The following is a 20,381-nucleotide window of genomic DNA, read 5'->3' as shown; positions in this document are numbered from 1 at the left end:
GGACAGTAACTAGGTGTAGTGGAAAATGAATAACATTATTCTCCGGCATACTTTGCAATTTCAATTTTTTTAGTGCTTCTCTCCCTAGGTCAGGGGTTTCAAACTGGTGGCCTGCAGGCCGGATGCATCACGTGCAGGCCACACCCACCTCAGCTCCACAAATGGGGAAACATCACGAAATGTCACGTGACGGCAACGTGATGCGGCAAGTTTGACACCCATGCTCTAGGTAGAAAGAGTAACTAATAACTCAATTTTTAATTTAGAAGAACAAGTTGACTACCACATTCTTCTGATAGGAAAATATTTCGCTTCTAAATAATTTATGATTTGGGATCCATTTAAAAAAAAAGAAAATATGCCAAATCAAGTTATAATGAAGCTACTTCAAGAGTGAATCCTATTGAAGATGAATTGTCATAGAAATGATTACTTGTCTGCTGAATTATCTCTTTTAAATGCCTGAACAGGTCTTCTTTTTCTTTTCTTTCTTGATCTATTCTCTTATTTCTTTCCCATTCATCACATCCATCCAGGTTTGTTCCTTTCAGCTCTTCCTTCCCCATCTCCATCCTGTTCCTTGTCCCGTTCTTCTCTGCTGTTTCTGCTGGAAAAGGGGAGGAGAGGTTTTGTGTACTTCTGGGAATGGTTTGTTGTATCTGTATAAGGGGCAGATGGCTGTCATATGCCAATCCAGTTACAGTTGTAAGTGGATTGCCTTCTTTTACAGGCAGTTAGTTATACCTTTTTTCCCTTTGTTTTTGTTCTGCTTTTGCTCTTTTTTGGCATGGGCCTTTTGACAAGAATGTGTTTGTGTGTGTGTATCAATATACAAATATAACATGCATAGAGGTAGTTCTCAACTTACAACTATTTGTTTAGTGATTGTTTGAAGTTACAATGGCACTGAAAAAGTGACTTATGACCATTTTTCACATGTACAATAGTTGCAGCATCTCTATGGTCACGTGATTAAAAATTGGATGTTTGAAAACTGTCATGTATTTATGATAGTTGCACTGTCCTGGGGTCTGGGATCATGAGATTACCGTGTGCAACCTTCCCAGCTGCTGTCCAACAAGCAAAGTTAATGAGGGAAGCCAGATTCATTTAACAACCACATGACTGTGGCAAAAAAATGAAGCACAACTCATTTAACAAGAGCCTTGCCTAGCAACAGAAATTTTAGGCTCCATTGTGATCATAAGTTGAGGACTACTTATGTATATTTAAAGAAAAGAAAGTCTCAGGCCTGATTTCAATTTGATTTGGGAACTGTAGGCCTTGTATGGCATTTTTGTCTATATAGAAATTTCTTTATATCTACGTATCTTGTGAGAATGAAATCTTAAAATCAAGATAAGCTTAATATAAATTCAGATAAATGTAATATAAGGTCACAAGAGATGCTTAATGGAAACCAAATAAAGACAATCTGAAGAAAGAGTAAATAGTATTCAGTACTATGGTGTAATTTATTTTCTTATTTTCAAAAACATTTAAAGTAAAGCATTCTTGCTTTTATTTTACAAAGTGGAATTAATATTGCTAGATGATTGATTACCAATATAATTTTTTTACATTCATCAATTGCCATAGGAAAAGTAGTAATCAGCTTATAGAAAGAAAGGGAATTTTTCCTTGAATGTCTTATCTTAATGCTGAAGCCTGTCTCATATTCTGAAGCATTCATATGAATTGACAAGGCAACTGGACTTCCTTTGTTTTTGCTTGAAGACGTTTTGCTTCTCATCCAAGAAGCTTCTTCAGTTCTGAAACAATTTTTATTAAGTACTGTACTTAGGGAAAAAAACAGATACTGTGCATTCTGGATTTGAATGAGCATGCTACTTAAAATGTAAACTGCTTAAGTGGAGGGAATGATTACTCAAATGACAGCTTGTTTTCATTTGAATCTATAATGCAGAATTCACAGTGGTGTAATTTGATGAGAATCATAGTAAGCAAGGAAATCCAATAGGAATTATCCTCATTGACTTTTAAAACCATTTATACTTACATAATTCAATTTGTTAAAAAAAAAGTCACAATGATAGTAGTGCTTGAGACCAATCTATCTGTTACCGTGAATTTAAATATTTTTCAAATAGATCTTTGAATCAAAGTTTGTTTCTTTTTCTCCATTTCCCATCTCATTATAAGCAGCTAAATTACTATAATATTATTTGAAAATTTTCTGGAGTGGCAAAAAGAATTGTCTTTTTTCCCTTTAGAATATATTTTTCTCTTGATTTGAAATTTTTCTAATATGTTTGCTAAAGAAATTTGCTAAAAGTATATTTTTGTTTCTCTTAGGATTTCTTGTTACAAATATTTACTGTTTTTCGAATATTAATACAGCCAGAAATGTTTCCAAAAGATTGGACAGTGATGCGTTTAGTTGCTAACAAGTAAGATTTCTTAAATACAAATATAATCATAATATGGATCTATTTATACTGAGATTGTGTGCTTATTACTTTCGGTTTATAAAATGACAACAAATTTCATTTCCTTATAATGCAAGCCAAGGAACGTCAAAGCTTTTTTTAACCTTGTGATCTTATTTGAATGTAAATATTTTATTGTCTGTGTGTCTGTCTATCTATCATCTATTATGTTTACGATTGGTAGTTAATGAGATTATCAATGAGATGTCTATTTTATTCCAGTTATAGCTTAAATATTTCCCATTCTCTAGTGAATAACAAAGACATGCATTAAATTGAAAATATTTTTAAGATAGCATAAAATAGTCCCAGAAATGTTCCAAGTTGGCAGCCTTCTCATGAGACAAAACTTTGAATATTGACTATTTAGACAGAATAAAATGCCTGTCTGTTTCCCCAGGGTCCTCATCAAACTAGATTAATAGAAAAATAAGAACAAAGATATAAAACAATATGTATATTGCTATGTGAACAATTAAATATATAATCCATCTTTTGTTTTTCTAATAGTGTTATTATTACAACAGTGTTATATCTTTCTGATGCCCTTCGCAAAAACTTCTTAAATGAAAACTTTGATTACAAGGTAAGCTTGCAGTTGGTTTGCATTATTTTATGCATGATTTTATTTAAAGTATTTGTGTAGCCTCCCATCTTAAACCAAACTCTACAACCAATTATGGAGCTCTTTCTGTCAAATGCTTTTAAAAAATGTTTCTCCAGTTTAATCATCTTACCCCAGAGTATGTGTCAACAGTGGCAGCTATTCTGCAGCACAGATGAGAAAATATCTCCATGTATGTAACATTTAATTAAAATGGGCTTTGCATTTAATATTTCATATTTGAGTGGTGATGGATTAGAATTAATTTTGATTTGAACTTGTACTTTAAAACAATTCTCCAGACATAGGATATAATAGGAGATAGACATCTGGAAATTTCTGGTTGTGGAAAATTTATTATTTATCTACTTTAAAATATTTATATAATAAAGTTTATGTCAATCTCTGGGGACATCCAATTGATTTTCATGAATATTCATCTTCACAGCATCTACTTCTTTTTAACTGGGAATAATGTTGGTCCTAAGCTCTGTTTTTATAATCAGATATAGTCTTTATGACATGCAGTGATGAAATTCAAATTTCTTTACTACTGGTTCTGTGGGTGTGGCAGGGGAAGGATACTGCAAAATCTCCATTCCCACCCCACTCTGGGGCCAGGCAGTGGTGGTATTTGCCGGTTCTCTGAACTACTCAAAATTTCCGCTACCGGTTCTCCAGAACCTGTTGGAACCTGCTGAATTTCACTCCTAATAATATGGTCATATGCAATGCAGTATAACACAACACATATTTATAATAATATAATTTTATGTTTATAATAAGAGAACCAGTTTTCTGTAATGATAAAGGTGCTGGCCTGGAAACAAGGACATTATGAATTCTAGTCATGTCTTAGACATAAAAGCTGGCTGGGTGATGTTGGACTAACCAATCTCTCTCAATATCAATGCACCAAACAGGGATGTTTTCTGCAGGAGATAGGGGGAGGAAGGAGTATTAGTATATTCACTGCCTTGAGTTATTGATAAAAAATAATAATGGTGGTATAAAAGTAACAAATAAATATTCACCAGCCATTTTTAAAACACACCAAGATATATAAATAAAGTAACATTTATAAATGTAACAAGGGAAAGAAATAAAGAGGAAAGCAAATTGTTATTCAAGAGGTTTTCAAACACAGTAACATTTATTAGGAAAAAAAATCAAAATGACATCGATATAAATTTCATTGATATTCCCATTATTCTCATCACTGCATTTCAATTGTTCTGTTCAAATATTTATTTTGACTTATCTATAAGTTGGTTAAATCTGATTCATCAGATGAGTAAGATAAGAACTGCAATCCCTTTGATCATGCAGTTCTTAACTTATTCACTTGTTGGGAAGCACCCAGCCTGGCAAGGAGGAGAGATCAAATTTAGAGTTAGCTTGGAGTCACTGAACAACTGCAAAAGGGCTTGTGTTGAGACAGACCCCTCTTTAGTTCCTTGGAGCCTTATCTAGGAGTCAACTGTTCAAAGGAGTTGGCAGTCAGAACAAATAGTGAGAACAAACTCTGCATGTGGGGGACTGGTGGTTGTGCCTGACATCACTTGATGAATCATATTTAACTAACTTATAAATAAGTCAAAATAAATATTTGAATTATTTTGTGGTAGGTATTTGATTTCTGTTAGATTCCATCATTAATTTATAAATGAATGTAGGCATGTAAGATAAATATTGTGTCATATAGCTACACCAGGGGTGTCAAACTCAATTTCAAGGAGGGCCACATCAGGGCTAAGGTTGACCTCAGGGGGCCGGGTGGGCATGGCCAACTGAGTGTGGCCAGCTTGATGCCACTCATTGGGCGTTGTCGGCTGGGTGGGCATGGCCAACTGAGTGGCCAGGTTACTGCCACTCACTGGGCATGGTTGACTCAGGATGGAACAAGTGATACCGGCTAACTTGATGTGGGGACAATTTGGTGCCCTACAAGCTCCACACTCCCCAAACTACTGCCAGCCAAGTGCATGCGTGCACACACGTACACATATTCCATGTTTGGGGAGTTTTATCCACATAGGAAGGAGAGAGCCTTCTCCCCTAACCCATGCATGTTTGGCAGTTTGTAAGCTCAAATGTGGATAAAAGTCTCCAAATTTGGAATGGTGTATGTATGTATGTATGTATGCATGCATGCATGCATGCATGCATGCATGCATGCCAGTGGTGGGTTTCTACTGGTGTTTCTACCGGTTTTCTGAGCGTGTGCTTGCACATTTGAAAGAAACTTGCTCGGTAAGCAAGGAAAACAGCTGAGGAGTGGCAATTCAATCTGCCATTCCTGATCACCTGGGCTTGAGAATCTAAAATAAGGGTAGGTATAACCCAGGGATGGGCAGGCAGACCCACTTTCAAAACAACAGAGAACCGGTTCGCTCTCTGCTTGATGGCAGAACTACTGGTTCAGAAGAACCGGTGTGAACCAATAGAAACCCACCACTGGTGTGTGTGTGTGTGTCTGTGTGTGTGCACAGCATGCCAAAGGAGATGTTCTTCTCCTAATCCCAGACATCATTGACATTTCCCTGTGTGGTGCAACCTCCCAGCCAAGGAGGAGGTGGAGGACGCTGCTGCTGTGTGTGGAAATGTGGATGAGAGAGTTTGCAGGAAGCAGTTTCCTCCAGAGGCAAATCTCTGGAGAGCGAGAGGAGGTGGTAGGGGAACAGTGCTCCCTAATCCTGCATGAGGGAGGCTGGCTCTTCTCGAAAGAGAATCTCTATTTCCAATTATGAGTGGTATTTTATCTGCATTCGTGTAATTTCTAATAAAATTATAAATATAAATTTTGAGAATCCTGCCCCTGGCTTATCTGTGTACAAGAGATTAATGACTCACTGAAACCTGTTAGCTTTGGAAATGATACAATGATTATTTAAAACTTTGCAATTATTGGCATCCCTTTAAGTTTTCTATCACAAAAACAAAGCAACTCATCTTTAGATGGAATCCTTCATTAAGGCAGATTCAGGCCAAATGCCCTTGTGAAATATAACTTCTGATCTTTATATATTTATGGGTAGTGCTGTCTAACAGGCAGTGTTATCCTATTCACACATCCTAGATATCACAATTGAAATAGGGATTCAATTGTGAGCATTTATATTAGGAGGAGGTTCTCCAGCCTTTTCTTTCCAGTTTAAAAACTAAGTATTTCAATTTCTATTGCAAGAATGCCAATGGGTCTCACATAATGATTTGCACAACAAAAATAATATTTATAATTTACTGGACTCAGTTACATTTATATAGGAAAGAATTACAAAAACAATAATCTATTGGAGATGTAACCAGGATAATGCTTCTTTAAAACACATATATTTACAATTCTTTACTAATGCTTTATTAAGTTTGGGAGAAATTATTGGATTGCATAAATATAATTATGTGACAAAAGCAAATATTTCTCTCCAACATCCAAGAAGCTCAGAAATAGAGTTCAAAATGCCTGAAATATCCATCCAAAGTTTAGCTTTTGTAGGCAATGCTGGTTAGATCCCTAGGACCTCCTTGTGGGTCTCTCCTTTGGGGAAGATCAAAGCCCCCCTCCATTGACTTCCAGACATTTCTCACAAAGCCTTGGAACATAGTGTGCTTTGGGGGCCCACGGGGCAAGGAGATGGGGGTTCGTGGGAGAGGATGCCCATCAGGTGTTGGGTGTCAGTGGTTTAATGTGTGTGATATGCCAATGAAGGGTTTGGGGCCACTAGTCGGTATCTCCTGTGCCACCCACACTGTATCCTGGAGCAAGCCCTTCCCTTTTGTACTTCCACTCCAGAGCCCAGAAGAATGGTGGGTGAGCACCCAGCCCAGCCCTCCAGCACTGGGATCCTGTAGCAAACCCCAGCCTAGCCCAGCCAAGCCCAGCTTCTCCGAGGGGGATCTGCTTACCTCCTTCCTTAAGGGCAAAGCTGTTGCCAGTGCTTCTGCCGCATAAGGCCTGGGGCAAAGAGGCCGGGCACAGAGAAGAAGGCTGAGAAGTGAGGATCCATGAGCAGAGGCAAAGGCAAAGAAGCAAGGCTCAGGTACAGAGGAGAAGGTGTAGGAGCAAGAATCTGGGTGCACAAGTGGAGAAGTGAGGGAGAGAATGGGGAGGCAAAGGTGTAGGAGTGAGAATCCAGGCACAGAAGTGGGAAAGTGAGAAACAGAATGGAGAGGCAAAGGCAGGGTGAAGAAGTGAGGAAAGACCAGGGTGCAATGGCAATGGGTCAGATGCAGAGACAAATGCCAGGTGAGGAGAGGCAGACAAGCTTCAATTTTTGCTAGAAGAGTGAAGCATGCACACATGCACCTGCTGGGATGGGCAGGCTGATGCTCCATGGGCCGGTCACTTGCATTTTCCAGGACATCCCCGCAGGCCAGATTTGACCACTTCATAGGCCCAATCTGGACCGCCGGCCTTGAGTTTGACATCCCTGAGCTACACTAATAAGTATCTTTAAAAGAAATGCAATGATCAAATTGTTGTCTATTTTCAGATTTGGGATTCTTATTTTTACCTTGCTGTCATATTTATAAATCAGTTGTGTCTACAGTTAGAAATGTTCACACCTTCTAAGAAGAAAAAGGTACTAGAAAAGTAAGTACAATTGTTGGGGTTTTTTAAACAATAGAGAAAATCAGTGTCTGTAGCATTTATTTTTTTCTGTACAAAATGTTATTAAGATTGAAAGTTGTCAAAACTTTCATTGCTGAGATTTGCTGTTGATTATTACAGAGACAGAATTTTGTTTTTCAAGGCAGAATTGTTTGAAGTACATTTGATTTCTTAAGTATGTTTTAATGGGATGTACCTGACAACAATCACAGTGCTCTTGAATAAGTCTTATCTGATTTACAGTACTTTAATTCAATGATTAAAGCTCACTGAAATTAATGGAAATAACTTGCAGGAAAATATCAATTCAAACCCTAAGAAGAGTGCACTTGTATAAGACCAGCCTCTCCTCCCTGTTCAAGAAAGCACAAACTCTTGAAACAGCAGCATTTCAAAAGGATACTTTTATTGAAAGGAAGTGATTGCAAGACAAAGGAAAGCAGGATCTAAACTCCCCCACCCCCAGGCAATTCAGTTAGGCTAAAGCAGTTAGAAGCACCTCCCCTCACTCCGATGTTCAATGAGCCAATCCATAGATGCCAAGATGTTGTGAGAACGGCAGGCTTGAGAAAGAGATAAGAAGCTATTCCCAGGCACTTCTTGCAGGAGGCTTCAGAACTGAGGTAAAACAGATGGCCCTCTCCCCTTATTACATTCCCCAAAGGTAAATTAAGCATAAGGCACATAGATAAAGGCTGTAAATTAGGGCATTAGTGATGGCGAGCCGATGGCATGCAGAGCCATCTCTCTGGGCATGCCGGCCGACGCTGGTTGCTCTTCCATGTTCTGGTACGTACATGTGTGCTGGCCAGTTGATTTTCATATACGCGGTAGCTCCAGAAGCCAGAAGAGCAGCTCCCAGGTGTGCGCCAGGAAGCTGAGCTTTCAGTTTCTAGTGGTGCGCATGCACGCCAGCTGGCCAGCTGGCCTTTGCACATGCATGCATGCCAGAAACCGGAAGACCAGGTGACCAGCATGCATGCGCATGCTGAAAACCAGAAGCTCACCTTGCATGCCAGGGAACTACTCTTCTAGTTTCTGGTGCTCCCCTCCGTATGTGTGTGTGTGCTTGCACTCGGAGCCAAAAAGGTTCATCCACACTGAACTAGCGGAATACAAGATGTATAGGAAACAGAAAGATGGCAATAAGCTAATAAATGTGTCCAGGCCCCCTCCCCACAGTAATGGCAGTATCACAATAGGGATCTGACATGGTTCCCCCCCCTTAGAAAAAGGAGGAATCCACCTGTAAAAGAAACACAAAGAGAAGCATGACAGCGAGTTATTTAAGTTTGTTAGGATATTGCAAGTGACTTGTTTTCAGTAATGTGGGAGCTCTAACATGCTTTTTAGCTATCCACTCATTTTGAGAGGGGTGGAAATGCTTCCAGGTTACTAGGTGTTGCATGGAGCCTTGGGGTGTGCGGGAGTCCAGGATTTCCTTAATCTCAAAGTGTTGTTCCCCCAACCATAATAGAGATAGGAGGAGTGGCCGCTGGTGGTCTTAGTGCGGAGGTGATTCTGGCTTCAGTAAGTCACAGTAAAACACTGGGTGGACTTGCCTAAGTGTTTTGGGGTGTAGTAACTCTACCGTTACTCGATTGATGATTCTAGTGATAGGGAAAGGTCTTATGAATTTGGGTCACAATTTTTTAGCAGGTTATAAGGACTGTAGAAATTTGGTGGATAAGTTGACCTTATCACCTATTTTAAAAAGCTTTGATTCTGCCCTTTTTTGTCAGCTTGAACTTTAAAGGCGGCCCTATCCTCACTCAAATCTAGTCTTACTACTGTCCACATGTTTTGCAGTTGTTATATCCACTCCTTAAGGGAGGGTATGATTCCACTCCTTGCTCGCCGCTTTGCTCGGATATTGTATGCAGGGTTCCCTTGGTAGAGCAAGTTTGCTTCTCCGGCATGACCGCTTTTGCAGATCCTGCTTTACGTAAGGTCCTGCCTTTCCACCCTGTTCAAGAAAGCACGAACTCATGGAACAGCAGCATTTCAAAAGGACACTTTTATTGAAAGGAAGTGATTGCAAGACAAAGGAAAGCAGGATCTAATTCCCCCCCCCCCCCAGGCAATTCAGTTAGGCTAAAGCAGTTAGAAACCCCTCCCCTCACTTCGATGTTGAATGAGCCAATCCACAGGTGTGAAGATGTTGTCAGAACGGTAGGCCCGAGAAAGAAAGCTATTCCCAGGCACTTCTTGCAGGAGGCTTCAGAACTGAGGTAAAACAGATGGCCCTCTCCCCTTATCACATTCTCCAAAGGTAAATCAAGCATAAGGCACATAGGTGCCAGGATAAAGGCTATCAACTAGGGAAATACAGGATGTATAGGAAACAGAAAGAGGGCAATAAGCTAATAAATGTATCCAGCCCCCCTCCCTACAGGAATGCCAGTATCATAATAGGGATTTAGCAACTTGTTAGAAATGACAGTATGTAACCACTTTGATTCTTCAGCAGTAGGAACATGAGCAACATCAAACTGTCTGTAATAATATCTGTAGTTGTCTTCCACAAATACTTGTCCATTATTGGAGGCAAGTGCAGTGTTTGAATAGTCCAGAAATGTTCTTTCTGTGATGTGTTGTGGTTTTCTAGCTGCTTTTCATTTCCTGCTTTAATAAATATTTTGTGAAAACATTCTGTTGGTTTTTTCCCCTCTATAATTAAAAAAAATGCTTACTGGCTGCAAACATACAAAAAGTAAATTTCATGATAAAGTGAGATTATTAATGATCTAATCTGATTTTTAATGTAACAGATATGGTGATATGCGAGTGACAATGGGATATGAAATCTTCAGCATGTGGCAAAATTTAGGTAAGATTAATTATATGGCTTAAGTTTTAAATTTGTATAAATGTTTGACTTTCGGTATGTGTGTTTAGAAAATATTTTATGCAAAAATGTTCATTCAATATCCAGAAATGGTCAGTATTCTGCATGTCACCTATTTCATAGGATGTCAGATCCCTAAAAGTGATACTGCCATTCAATTGGGAGGAGGGGGGGCCTTGGAGTCGATTTATTAGCAATGCCTGTAGCAACTGATATTTTACAACTGGTTTCCTGGTGCTGAAATGTCTTAAGATCCCCTCACCTTTTGGGGGAATGTTTATGATGGCCATGTGGGACATTTCACTGTAATGTCTACCGGAAGATAGCCATGGGAATGTATATTTATTTGGCTCTCAGGGCAGTTGATAAAGGAAACATCTTCACACTTGTGTATTGGCTAAAATCTGCATTCTAACTAATGGGAGGGGTCTCTACTGCTTTAATTCTACTTGCACTGCCTAAGGGGATTCAGATGTTGCTTTGAATTCAGTGGCTACCATTCTACTTAATAAAAGGTTCCTTTTGAAATACTTCCTTCACTTTCTTAAGTTAGGGGAGGAGCCCTTACATAAAGCAACATCTCTGCAAAATGGTCAACCCAGAGAAGCAATTTTTGCTCTACTGAGGGGACCCTGCAAACCATGTCTGAGCACAATAGTGAGCAAGGGGAAGCTGAATGCTGGAGGGAGACGTCAATCTCCCCTCCAGCCAGAGGCCTACTCCATGTACCCTGTCGGAGAGGATGAGGTGAACCTGGAGGACCCCAAAAAGCCCTGCTGGTCGATTGGCATTGAGACAAAAGACAGCTGGGATGGGAGGACCAGAGGAGTCACCCTCACCCGTGGTAACCGAAAACCAGAGTGGAAATAGGAGTTAGAAGCCCCCTCTTGACCAGGAGAAGCTCAACGAAGCCTCACTGAAGGAGGATCTGAAGAGACATGTAACCCAGTTGGTGATGGAGATTTTGAAAAATCTCAACATCCGGGGGGAGCCAGAACGGCAGCAAAGAAGCATGGGAAAGTCAGCAACCACAGATGATGCCAGGGGCCTGCTCCCCTCTGATCAGCCCTGCTGATCAAGCAGATGGCACAGCAGCAGCAGCAAGGGACCCAGCAAACCCTCTCCCCCAGTTAGCCCACTCACACCCAGCCCCAAAACCTGCAATTAGAAAGAAAAACTCCTTCCCTTGGGGTGAAGTCTGATGGGAATCTGCAAAAATTGGGATTCTTTGTGGCACATGTGCTCACCTACATGCAAGAATACGGGCATGATTTTTCAAACCCAAGGATCCCGAGTGCAGGTGGTTACCCTAACCCTGGAAGGAGCCACTGCCAGATGGATGATGACCCTACATGATGCCAATGCGCCAGAACTGCGGGACTTCGACCATTTCATGATGGCCCTGTGACAACGTTTTGAGGACCCCCTCGCAGACCACAAAACATGCGATTGCATTAAAGTTGTGAAGCAGGGACGGCGGCCAGTGGCAGAGTATATCGAAGAATTCCTAGACCTGGCTTGTCATGTGAACTGGCAAGAGGCTATCTTGGTAAACTGGTTCAAGGATGGGATGAGTGATGACCAATACAATGCCTGCATGGCCCGAGGTGCACCGAACCAACTACATTAGTGGTATCTAACTGCCAAAGAGGCTGAGATCAATATGGCCAGGAACCAGTACCGAGCAGGGCGAGTGTGGAAGAAATCCACACCCCAATGGAATTAAGAACCATTCAATTCGCAAATGACATCTTCTCCTAAAACCTCAGCCTGTTTCAAGTGTGGAAAGGAGGGGCACTGAATTGCAGAATGCCATTCTCAAACACCGGCTAGGAGATCAGAGCGCCCATGGGGGGGAACCTACGAAACCTGGCCAGCGTGGGAAGGAGACGGCCCCGAGGAGCAGGGAGATCATAGAATCTCCACCTCTCCCCTCTTTGAGGAGGAAGCCCTGGCTTCTCAGCAGGAGGAACTATACTCATTCGGAAATGACCCAGAGAATGAACCACTTAAACCAATTAAACCGCTTACCCTCCCCCTAAGATTGTTTATCCCCAACTGGGAGAGGGGGATAAAAATCTCCACTTTAGTGGACTCAGGATGCATCAACTGTTTTATCAGCCCAATACTGGTAAGAAAGTTGAGTATAAATGTAAGGAAACTGAAAAGCCCCATAGCTTTTTGCCAACTAGATGGGCCAATAGCAGGGGGAGCCAGCTTCTTTTGCCACTGAGCCTCTACAGATAGGCATTGGGAGCCACAAAGAAATATGTACATTTATAGTGGCGCTTGGCATGGAATGGCCACTAGTTTTGGGCCTTGCATGGCTGAAAAAATGGAACCCCAAAATTAATTGGAAGCAAGGCACCATAAAAGTTCAGATGCACATGACTTTCGCTGAGAATCCACACAAAGAAACTGAGGGGGCAGAGAACCAAGAAACAACAATGCCTGATTACACTATGCCAACCCAGGGGATACCCAAAGAATGCAAAGACTTGGCTGAGGTTTTTAGCAAAAAAGTCTCTGATGAACTCCCCACCCCGCTCCACTGATTGTGCGATAGAAATCCTGCCCTGTGCCAAACTCCCTAAACCCAAGATGTACAGCATGTCCCTGAGGGAGCTTGAAGAACTGAGAGGATTAATTGAGAAAAACCTAGCAAGGGGTTTCATTGAGCCAGCCCGAGCAAAAATCACAGCCCCAGTGTTATTTAATGAAAAAAAAAGATGGTTCTAAACATCTCTGTGTGGATTTTAGAAACTTAAATATGATCAGTGTGGAGAACATGAAAGATATGCTAGCACACCTAGATAAAGGGAAAAGTTTTTAAAGCTGGATTTAAGGGAGGCTTACTACCGTATGAGAATTAAAGCCGGAGACGAATGGAAAACGACATTTAATACCTCTCTTGGATGCTACCAATTCAAAGTGCTCCCATTTGGGCTACAAGGGGCCACTGCAGTGTTTATGCAATTAATAAAGAAAGTGCTACAAGAGCCGAGGTGGCGCAGTGGTTAGAGTGCAGTACTGCAGGCCACTTCAGCTGACTGTTATCTGCAGTTCAGCGGTTCAAATCTCAGCGGCTCAGTGTTGACTCAGCCTTCCATCCTTCCAAGGTGGGTAAAATGAGGACCCAGACTGTGGGGGCGATATGCTGACTCTGTAAACCGCTTAGAGAGGGCTGAAAACCCTGTGAAGCGGTATATAAGTTTAATGGATCAAGGGTAGAGACGACGCGAGAGCCAGGACTTCACAACAGAACAGATTTATTCAAGCAAGAAGATGACAGCGATTCAAAAGTAACATTTCCACACCAAGGTATTTATACACAGTAGTTTAAACAGGGGAACCAATGGGAGGCTTAGGAGCATCTAGCAACTGCTGACACAGTACCCTGACCAATCAGGTTGGCTCGGCTGGCTAGCAACAGGCTATGCTGCGCCTCAGCCAATTAGGGCGCAGCCTAGACTATTGCTGGCCTCCTGGTCGTAAGTGGAGGATTTTCTGAATCCTCAACACCCCTTCCCCCCGGCTTAGAGCGCATGCCCCTGATTGGAGCATGCGTAGTTCTCTAGGTAGGCGGGGTGGCACCGGACCCGCCCAGATCTTCGCAGTTTGCCTGCAGTCGTCATAGGGGTGAGACTTGCTCATGGTAGCTCCTCCCCAAAGGGAGTGGAGCTCCGAGCAACACCATTTTGGAACAGCCCAGAAGGCGGGCTCAACAAAACAGGTAGGCCGGGCCAAGGGGGCGCGGCCACAGGGGGAACTTCGCATTGCCGGGAGGCAGCAACCGGCGAAGGATTGTAGCTGGAACTTGGCGGGAAAACCGTTTCGGGTTGAGTTTGCTGAGGCGCCTGCCAACAGGGGGCGTCTGGGTAGGTAGGGCCTGAACTGGGGAAGTCCCTGTCGTACTGCGCCTGGTCGGATTGAGGTGGAGCAACTGTAGCTTGAAACTCTGGAAACATAGGGTAGGAGAGGCGTCTACCACAATCAGGAATGTCTGGCCATGGAAGGGGCCAGCAAAATCTACATGGAGGCGGGACCACGGGCCTCTCGGAGCCTCCCACTCTCGAGAAGGCCTGGCTGGGGGGTTAGGCCGGAAGAGCTGGCAAGTAGTGCAGCGGCCAACGTAGACTGCTATCTCTGAGTCCAGCAAAGGCCACCAGACATAGCTGCGGGTTAACGCTTTCATTCGCGCTATGCCGGGGTGGTCTTTGTGGAGCAGAGGCAGGACCTGGGTCTGCAACACAGCAGGGATCACCACCCGATCCCCCCAAATGAGGCAGCCGCCATGAAGGGATAGTTCAGCTTGCCAGGCCTTAAAAGGCCGGAAGCAATCGGCAACCTTCCCCAAAGGCCATCCCCTTAGGACCCAAGAGCAAACCTGGGCCAAGACAGGATCGGCCTTAGTGTGGGCCACGACGTCCGTGGCCGAGAGGGGCAGGCCGGAGGAAGCAATCAATAAGACGGACAGGGAAGGCACCGGGGCCGGGTCTGAATCCGGCATGGGGCAGTGGCTAAGGGCATCAGCATGCCCCAGCTGCTTGCCCGGACAGTAGAGCAGCGTATAAGAATACGCTGCGAGGAACTCAGTCCAACGTGTCATCCTGGGAGAGAGGATGGGGGGGTCAGCTTGTCGCCAGCCAAAAGCCCAAGGAGCGGCTTATGGTCAGTGACAAGGGTAAAGTGCCGACCATACAAATAGTCGTGAAACTTTTTAACCCCGGACACTGCATCCAGAGCCTCCTTGTCTATCTGGCTGTAATTGCGCTCCGCTGAGGAGAGTGTCCGGGAGTAAAAAGCCACGGGGGCCTCTGAGCCATTGGGGAGGACATGGCTCAGGACCGCCCCCAGACCGTAGGGGAAGGCGTCCACGGGTTGCAGCTGGGCACAGGAGACGTGGGGGCACAGGTGGGAGAAGGTGGCCCAGGAGAGCAGGGAGCGGGAGGAGCCAGAGTCCACCTCCATTCGGCAGGGCTGACCTTCCAGCTGAAGTGCAGCGGAAACCTTCCGGGCCCCGGCGGGCACCTGGCTGACCGTCTCCCCGACGGCCTCAGGCTGGTAGACGGTGTGGCAGTCTTCAGCCCACCTAGCGGGCCGCGGCGGCTGGCGGCTCGGCTGCGGTTGAGATGTGGCAGGCTGCTGCAGGAACGATGGTGCAGGCAGGGAGGCGCGGCAGACCTGGGCAATGTGGCCCTTCTTGTTGCAATGGCAGCCGACTGTGCCCTTGAAGGGGCAAGCCGTGCAGGTGTGGCGGCCGCCGCAGCCCACACATCCAGACGAGGCAGGGACAGCTGGTGGTGGTGGTGGGCGCCTGGGCTGTGCCCGGAGCTGGCCAACTAGTTCAGAGCTGGGATCTTTGAGTGGCACCAGCTCGTCAACAAGACAGGCTTGTGCTTTGCACGCGTGGGTTTGAATCCCACCCTCGTCACCAGTTTAATGGATCGAGGGTAGAGACGACGCGAGACTTCACAACACAACAGATTTATTCAAGCAAGAAGATGACAGCGATTCAAAAGTAACATTTCCACGCCAAGGTATTTATACACAGTAGTTTAAACAGGGGAACCAATGGGAGGCCTAGGAGCGTCTAGCAACTGCTGACGCAGTACCCTGGACAATCAGGTTGGCTTGGCTGGCTAGCAACAGGCTATGCTGCGCCTCAGCCAATCAGGGCACAGCCTAGACTGTTGCTGGCCTCCCGGTCATAAGTGGAGGATTTTCTGAATCCTCAACAATAAGTCTAACTGCTATTGCTATTGCTATTTGTATAAGGGAGTTTTAGTCTATTTAGATGACATTTTACTATAGACCGAGACCAAAGCAGAACATGTAAAACTAGTCCAGGCTGTTCTGAACAAACTCCTCTCTGCCAAACTTTATGCTAAACTCCCTGAATGTGAATTTCACCAAGAAAAAAATTGATTATTTAGGGCACCCCATTTCACACCAGGGCATAGAAATAGATCCTTTAAAAGTGCAGGCGGTACTTGATTGGGAACGACCCAGAACACGTAAACAGTTGCAAAGCTTCCTGGGATTCACCAACTTTTACTGCCAGTTTATCCCCGCTTTCACCCAGATTGCTCCCCCCATCACCAAGCTTTTAAAAACGAAGGGGAAGGGTAACCCAAAACTGAAGCAGCCTTTGAACTGCACAATGGAATGCCAAGCTGCATTTGAAAAACTCAAACGGCTGTTTTCAGCAGAGCCAATTCTAAAGCACCCGGGCACAGAGAAACCATTCATCGTAGCAATAGCAATAGTGGTTAGACTTATATACCGCTTCCTAGGGCTTTCAGCCCTCTCTAAGCGGTTTACAGAGTCAGCATATTGCCCCCAACAACAATCCGGGTCCTCATTTTACCCACCTCGGAAGGATGGAAGGATGAGGCAACCCTGAGCCGGTGAGATTTGAACAGCCGAACTGCAGAACTGCAGTCAGCTGAAGTAGCCTGCAGTGCTTCATTTAACCACTGCACCACCTCGGCTCTATTGTACAAGCAGATGCCAGCAACGTAGCAATAGGAGCGGTCCTGCTTCAGAAAAATGAGCAAAACCAATTACAACCATGCGTTTACAAATTCCAAAAATTGAATGAAACTGAGCAAAGATGGGCCATTTGAGAGAAAGAAGCTTATGTAGTTCGGTGGGCACTTTTAACCTGGAGGCATTTTCTAGAAGGGAGTAAGATCCCTTTTGAAATCTGGACGGATCATAAAAATTTTAAAGCGTTAAATAATCCAAGGAAACTCATCCCAAAACAAGTACGATGGGCTCAGTACTTTAAACGGTTTGAATTTACGCTCAAATATCTCCCAGGGGGCAAAATTTTTCTTGCAGATGCACTATCCAGAAAACCGCAGTACAATAGTATGAAGCCAGACGTAAGCAAACCCATGATACAAAACAATCAACTATCTGCTAAAGTAATAACCATATCCCTGGCAAAACAAGAAACATTGACGGACAATGGTACCACCCAAACATTTAAACAAGCTTTAGCCAACGATGAATGGTTTTTGAGCTACAAATCCAGTTGCCTGATGAAAGATAACTTAGCTTGGGTGGGAAGGAAGTTGTATGTTCCAGCTAGCCAAAGACTGTACTTAATGGCAAGGTGCCACAACTCTAAATTAGCTGGACACTTTGGTTTTGTGAAAACTTTACACCTAATTAAAAGACAATTTTTGGTGCCCATCACTAAAAATGGACATAGCTATGTAATTAGCTGCCCTATTTGTGTAGCAGCTAAAAGACATCAAGGGAAAATCCCAGGACTCTTACAGAAGGTACAGAACCTTCAGCACCCTGGAAAGAGATTGCTATGGACTTTATTGTAGAACTACCAGAAAGTGCGGGGAATACTGTCATTTGGGTCCTAACAGACCTGTTTTCAAAACAGGCACATTTTATACTTTGCCAAATGATCTCAACTGCCAAAAGTCTAGCCAAGTTATTCCTGATACACTTTTATCGTCTTCATGGAGACCCACAGAGAATCATCTCCAACAGAGGGGTCCAATTTACCTCAAAATTTTGGAGGGCATTTTTAAGTTTACTTGGCATTGCCCCTGGGTTGAATTCGTCGCACCACGCCCAAACTAATGGTCAAACTGAAAAACTTAACTCGGTCCTAGAACAATATCTAAGATGTTTTACTAATTTTCAAAAGGATAACTGGACTGAATTTTTATCTTTTGCAGATGTGGCATTCAATAATGCTGTACACTCAAGCACTGGTTTACCCCTTTTAGAGTAGCAACAGGCCGGGATTTCAGCCCATGTCTGAACTACTCACAGAAGAAGCCTCTATCCCCTCATTTAAGGAATGGATAACACTTTAGGAGACACATGGCCAGTAGTTAGATTAGCTTTAGAGGAAGCTAGAGCAGCTTTTAAAATTCAAGCTGACAAGAAAAGAATGGAACCCAAACCTTTCCATGTTGGAGATAGAGTATATTTATCTACAAAATTCCTGAAGTCATTGCAGCCATCAAAGAAATTAGGCCCACTAGAGTCATCAACCCAGTAACAGTAGAACTACTCCTTCCAAAGACACTCAGGCAAGTCCACTCAGTATTTCACATTAGTTTACTCAAACGAGAAGTAATCTCACCACTCAGACTACTTGCACCTACACCACCTGTTCCCATCATGATAGAAGGCGAACAACACTTTGAAATTAAGGAAATCCTGGACTCTAGGATCCACAGGGGGAAAACCCAATACTTAATTGTTTGGAAGCATCTACCTTCATCCCAAAATGAATGGATATCTAAACACCATGTTAGGGCCGCTACCTTATTGAAAAAAATTCACTCCCAATACCTTGACAAACCTTGTTAAAATACTATGATGGAATTTTTGTTTCTATCTTTTCACAGGTAGATCTCTCCTTTTTCTAAGGAAGGCAGCATGTCAGATCCCTAAAAGTGATACTGAAATTCAATTGGGAGGAGGGTGGCCTTGGAGTCGATTTATGCTTGTGACAACTGATGCTTGTGACAACTGATATTTTACAACTGGTTTCCTGACGCCGAAGTGTGTTGAGATCCCCTCACCTTTTGTGAAATGTTTATGGTGGCCATGTGGGACGTTTCACTTTAATGTCTAATGGAAGATAGCTATGGGAATGTATGTTTATTTGGCTCTCAGGGCACTTGATAAAGAAAACATATTCACACTTGTGTATTGGCTAAAATCTGCATTCTAACTAATGGGAGGGGTCTCTGCTGCCTAAGGAGATTCAGATGTTACTTTGAATTTAATCGTTTCTATTCTTCTTAATAAAAGGTTCCTTTTGAAATACTCTGTTTCAAGAGTCTTCACTTTCTTAAGTTAGGAGAGGAATCCTTACATGGGATGTGGGCAAGGCAGCCTTTAAATTAGAAATACTAGCTTACAAGCAATAGTGTCAGTAGTTTGTCATAAAATGGTCAGGTGTAAATGGCTAGACTCACATGTGAAGAGTTTAATTAGCCATTTTATTGCTCAAGCCTATATACAGAAATCTCCTCAGACTGATATTTTGCGCCTAGGTGAAACTAGATAAAGTTCAACAGCCTACAAAGAAGGTTGGACTTCCCCCTCTTGTGCCTATTTAAAGACTCTAAACTAATTCCTCCTCTGAATCCTTCCCCTGGCTTGGACAGTCTCTCTCCTATAAAAACTGGGCTTTAGTGATTCTTAAGGCATAGTGGCCAAAATGTGCCAAAACTGATTGGTATTGTGTACTTACCTGGGAATGTGGCATGTTGCGTGAGTATAATAAAGGCTGGAAACCAAGCATGTTTTTTCTTTAATAATATACCTTAATACTATACTTTTTACACTTGTTTTAACAAGTATTACATGAAAACTTTGTAGTGGGAGGTGGAGGTTAATATTAACTATCATGTATCATGTATTGGCAACAATGGCAGGTAAAGTATATGAGGAGTATATATGCATTAGTGAATGAAATGAAAGAAAGAAAAATAGATATTTTGCCTGTATGTAAAACTAAAGAAAGAAGAAGTGTAATAGATCTGAATGAAGGTAGACTGGTATTGTGTTATGTATGTATAGATATCAGGATGTGATGGCATAAGTGTTCTACAGTGGTGGGTTCCGGATCCCATTGCAACCAGTATGGTGCAACCGGGCCTGGTTTCCACCACATGAATGCGCGCAGTGCACACATGTGTACTTACCACCCGCGATGCTCTGCGACACTCCAGCTGCTTGGCGGAGTGTCACGCAGGCACCGTATGCTCCATGTGTGGAAGCCCCGAAAACCTCACATACAGGTAAAGAGCGTGTGTGGGCGGGTGAGCCCTCCAGAGCACCGTACTGGAACTGTACCTGTTGCTCCTTGCAGAC

The 20,381-nt window shown here is 43.2% G+C and overlaps 1 protein-coding gene across 4 annotated transcripts in view; it reads left to right on the top strand.

The window, feature by feature from the left end:
* Positions 1-20,381, top strand: part of DOCK4 (dedicator of cytokinesis 4) — a 387,382-nt gene that overhangs the window by 268,975 nt on the left and 98,026 nt on the right. For all 4 annotated transcript variants that reach the window (XM_032221143.1, XM_032221144.1, XM_032221142.1 and 1 more), the window contains 4 exons: positions 2,317-2,411; positions 2,961-3,036; positions 7,548-7,648; positions 10,438-10,496. In XM_032221143.1, coding sequence (XP_032077034.1) covers positions 2,317-2,411; positions 2,961-3,036; positions 7,548-7,648; positions 10,438-10,496 — 331 coding nt within the window. The remainder of the gene's footprint in view (positions 1-2,316; positions 2,412-2,960; positions 3,037-7,547; positions 7,649-10,437; positions 10,497-20,381) is intronic.

This window comes from Thamnophis elegans, chromosome 7 (assembly GCF_009769535.1).
Source record: "Thamnophis elegans isolate rThaEle1 chromosome 7, rThaEle1.pri, whole genome shotgun sequence".
Taxonomy (NCBI): domain Eukaryota; kingdom Metazoa; phylum Chordata; class Lepidosauria; order Squamata; family Colubridae; genus Thamnophis; species Thamnophis elegans.
The sequence above is the reverse complement of the archived record's forward strand: the minus strand, read 5'-3'. Positions and strand labels throughout refer to the sequence as shown.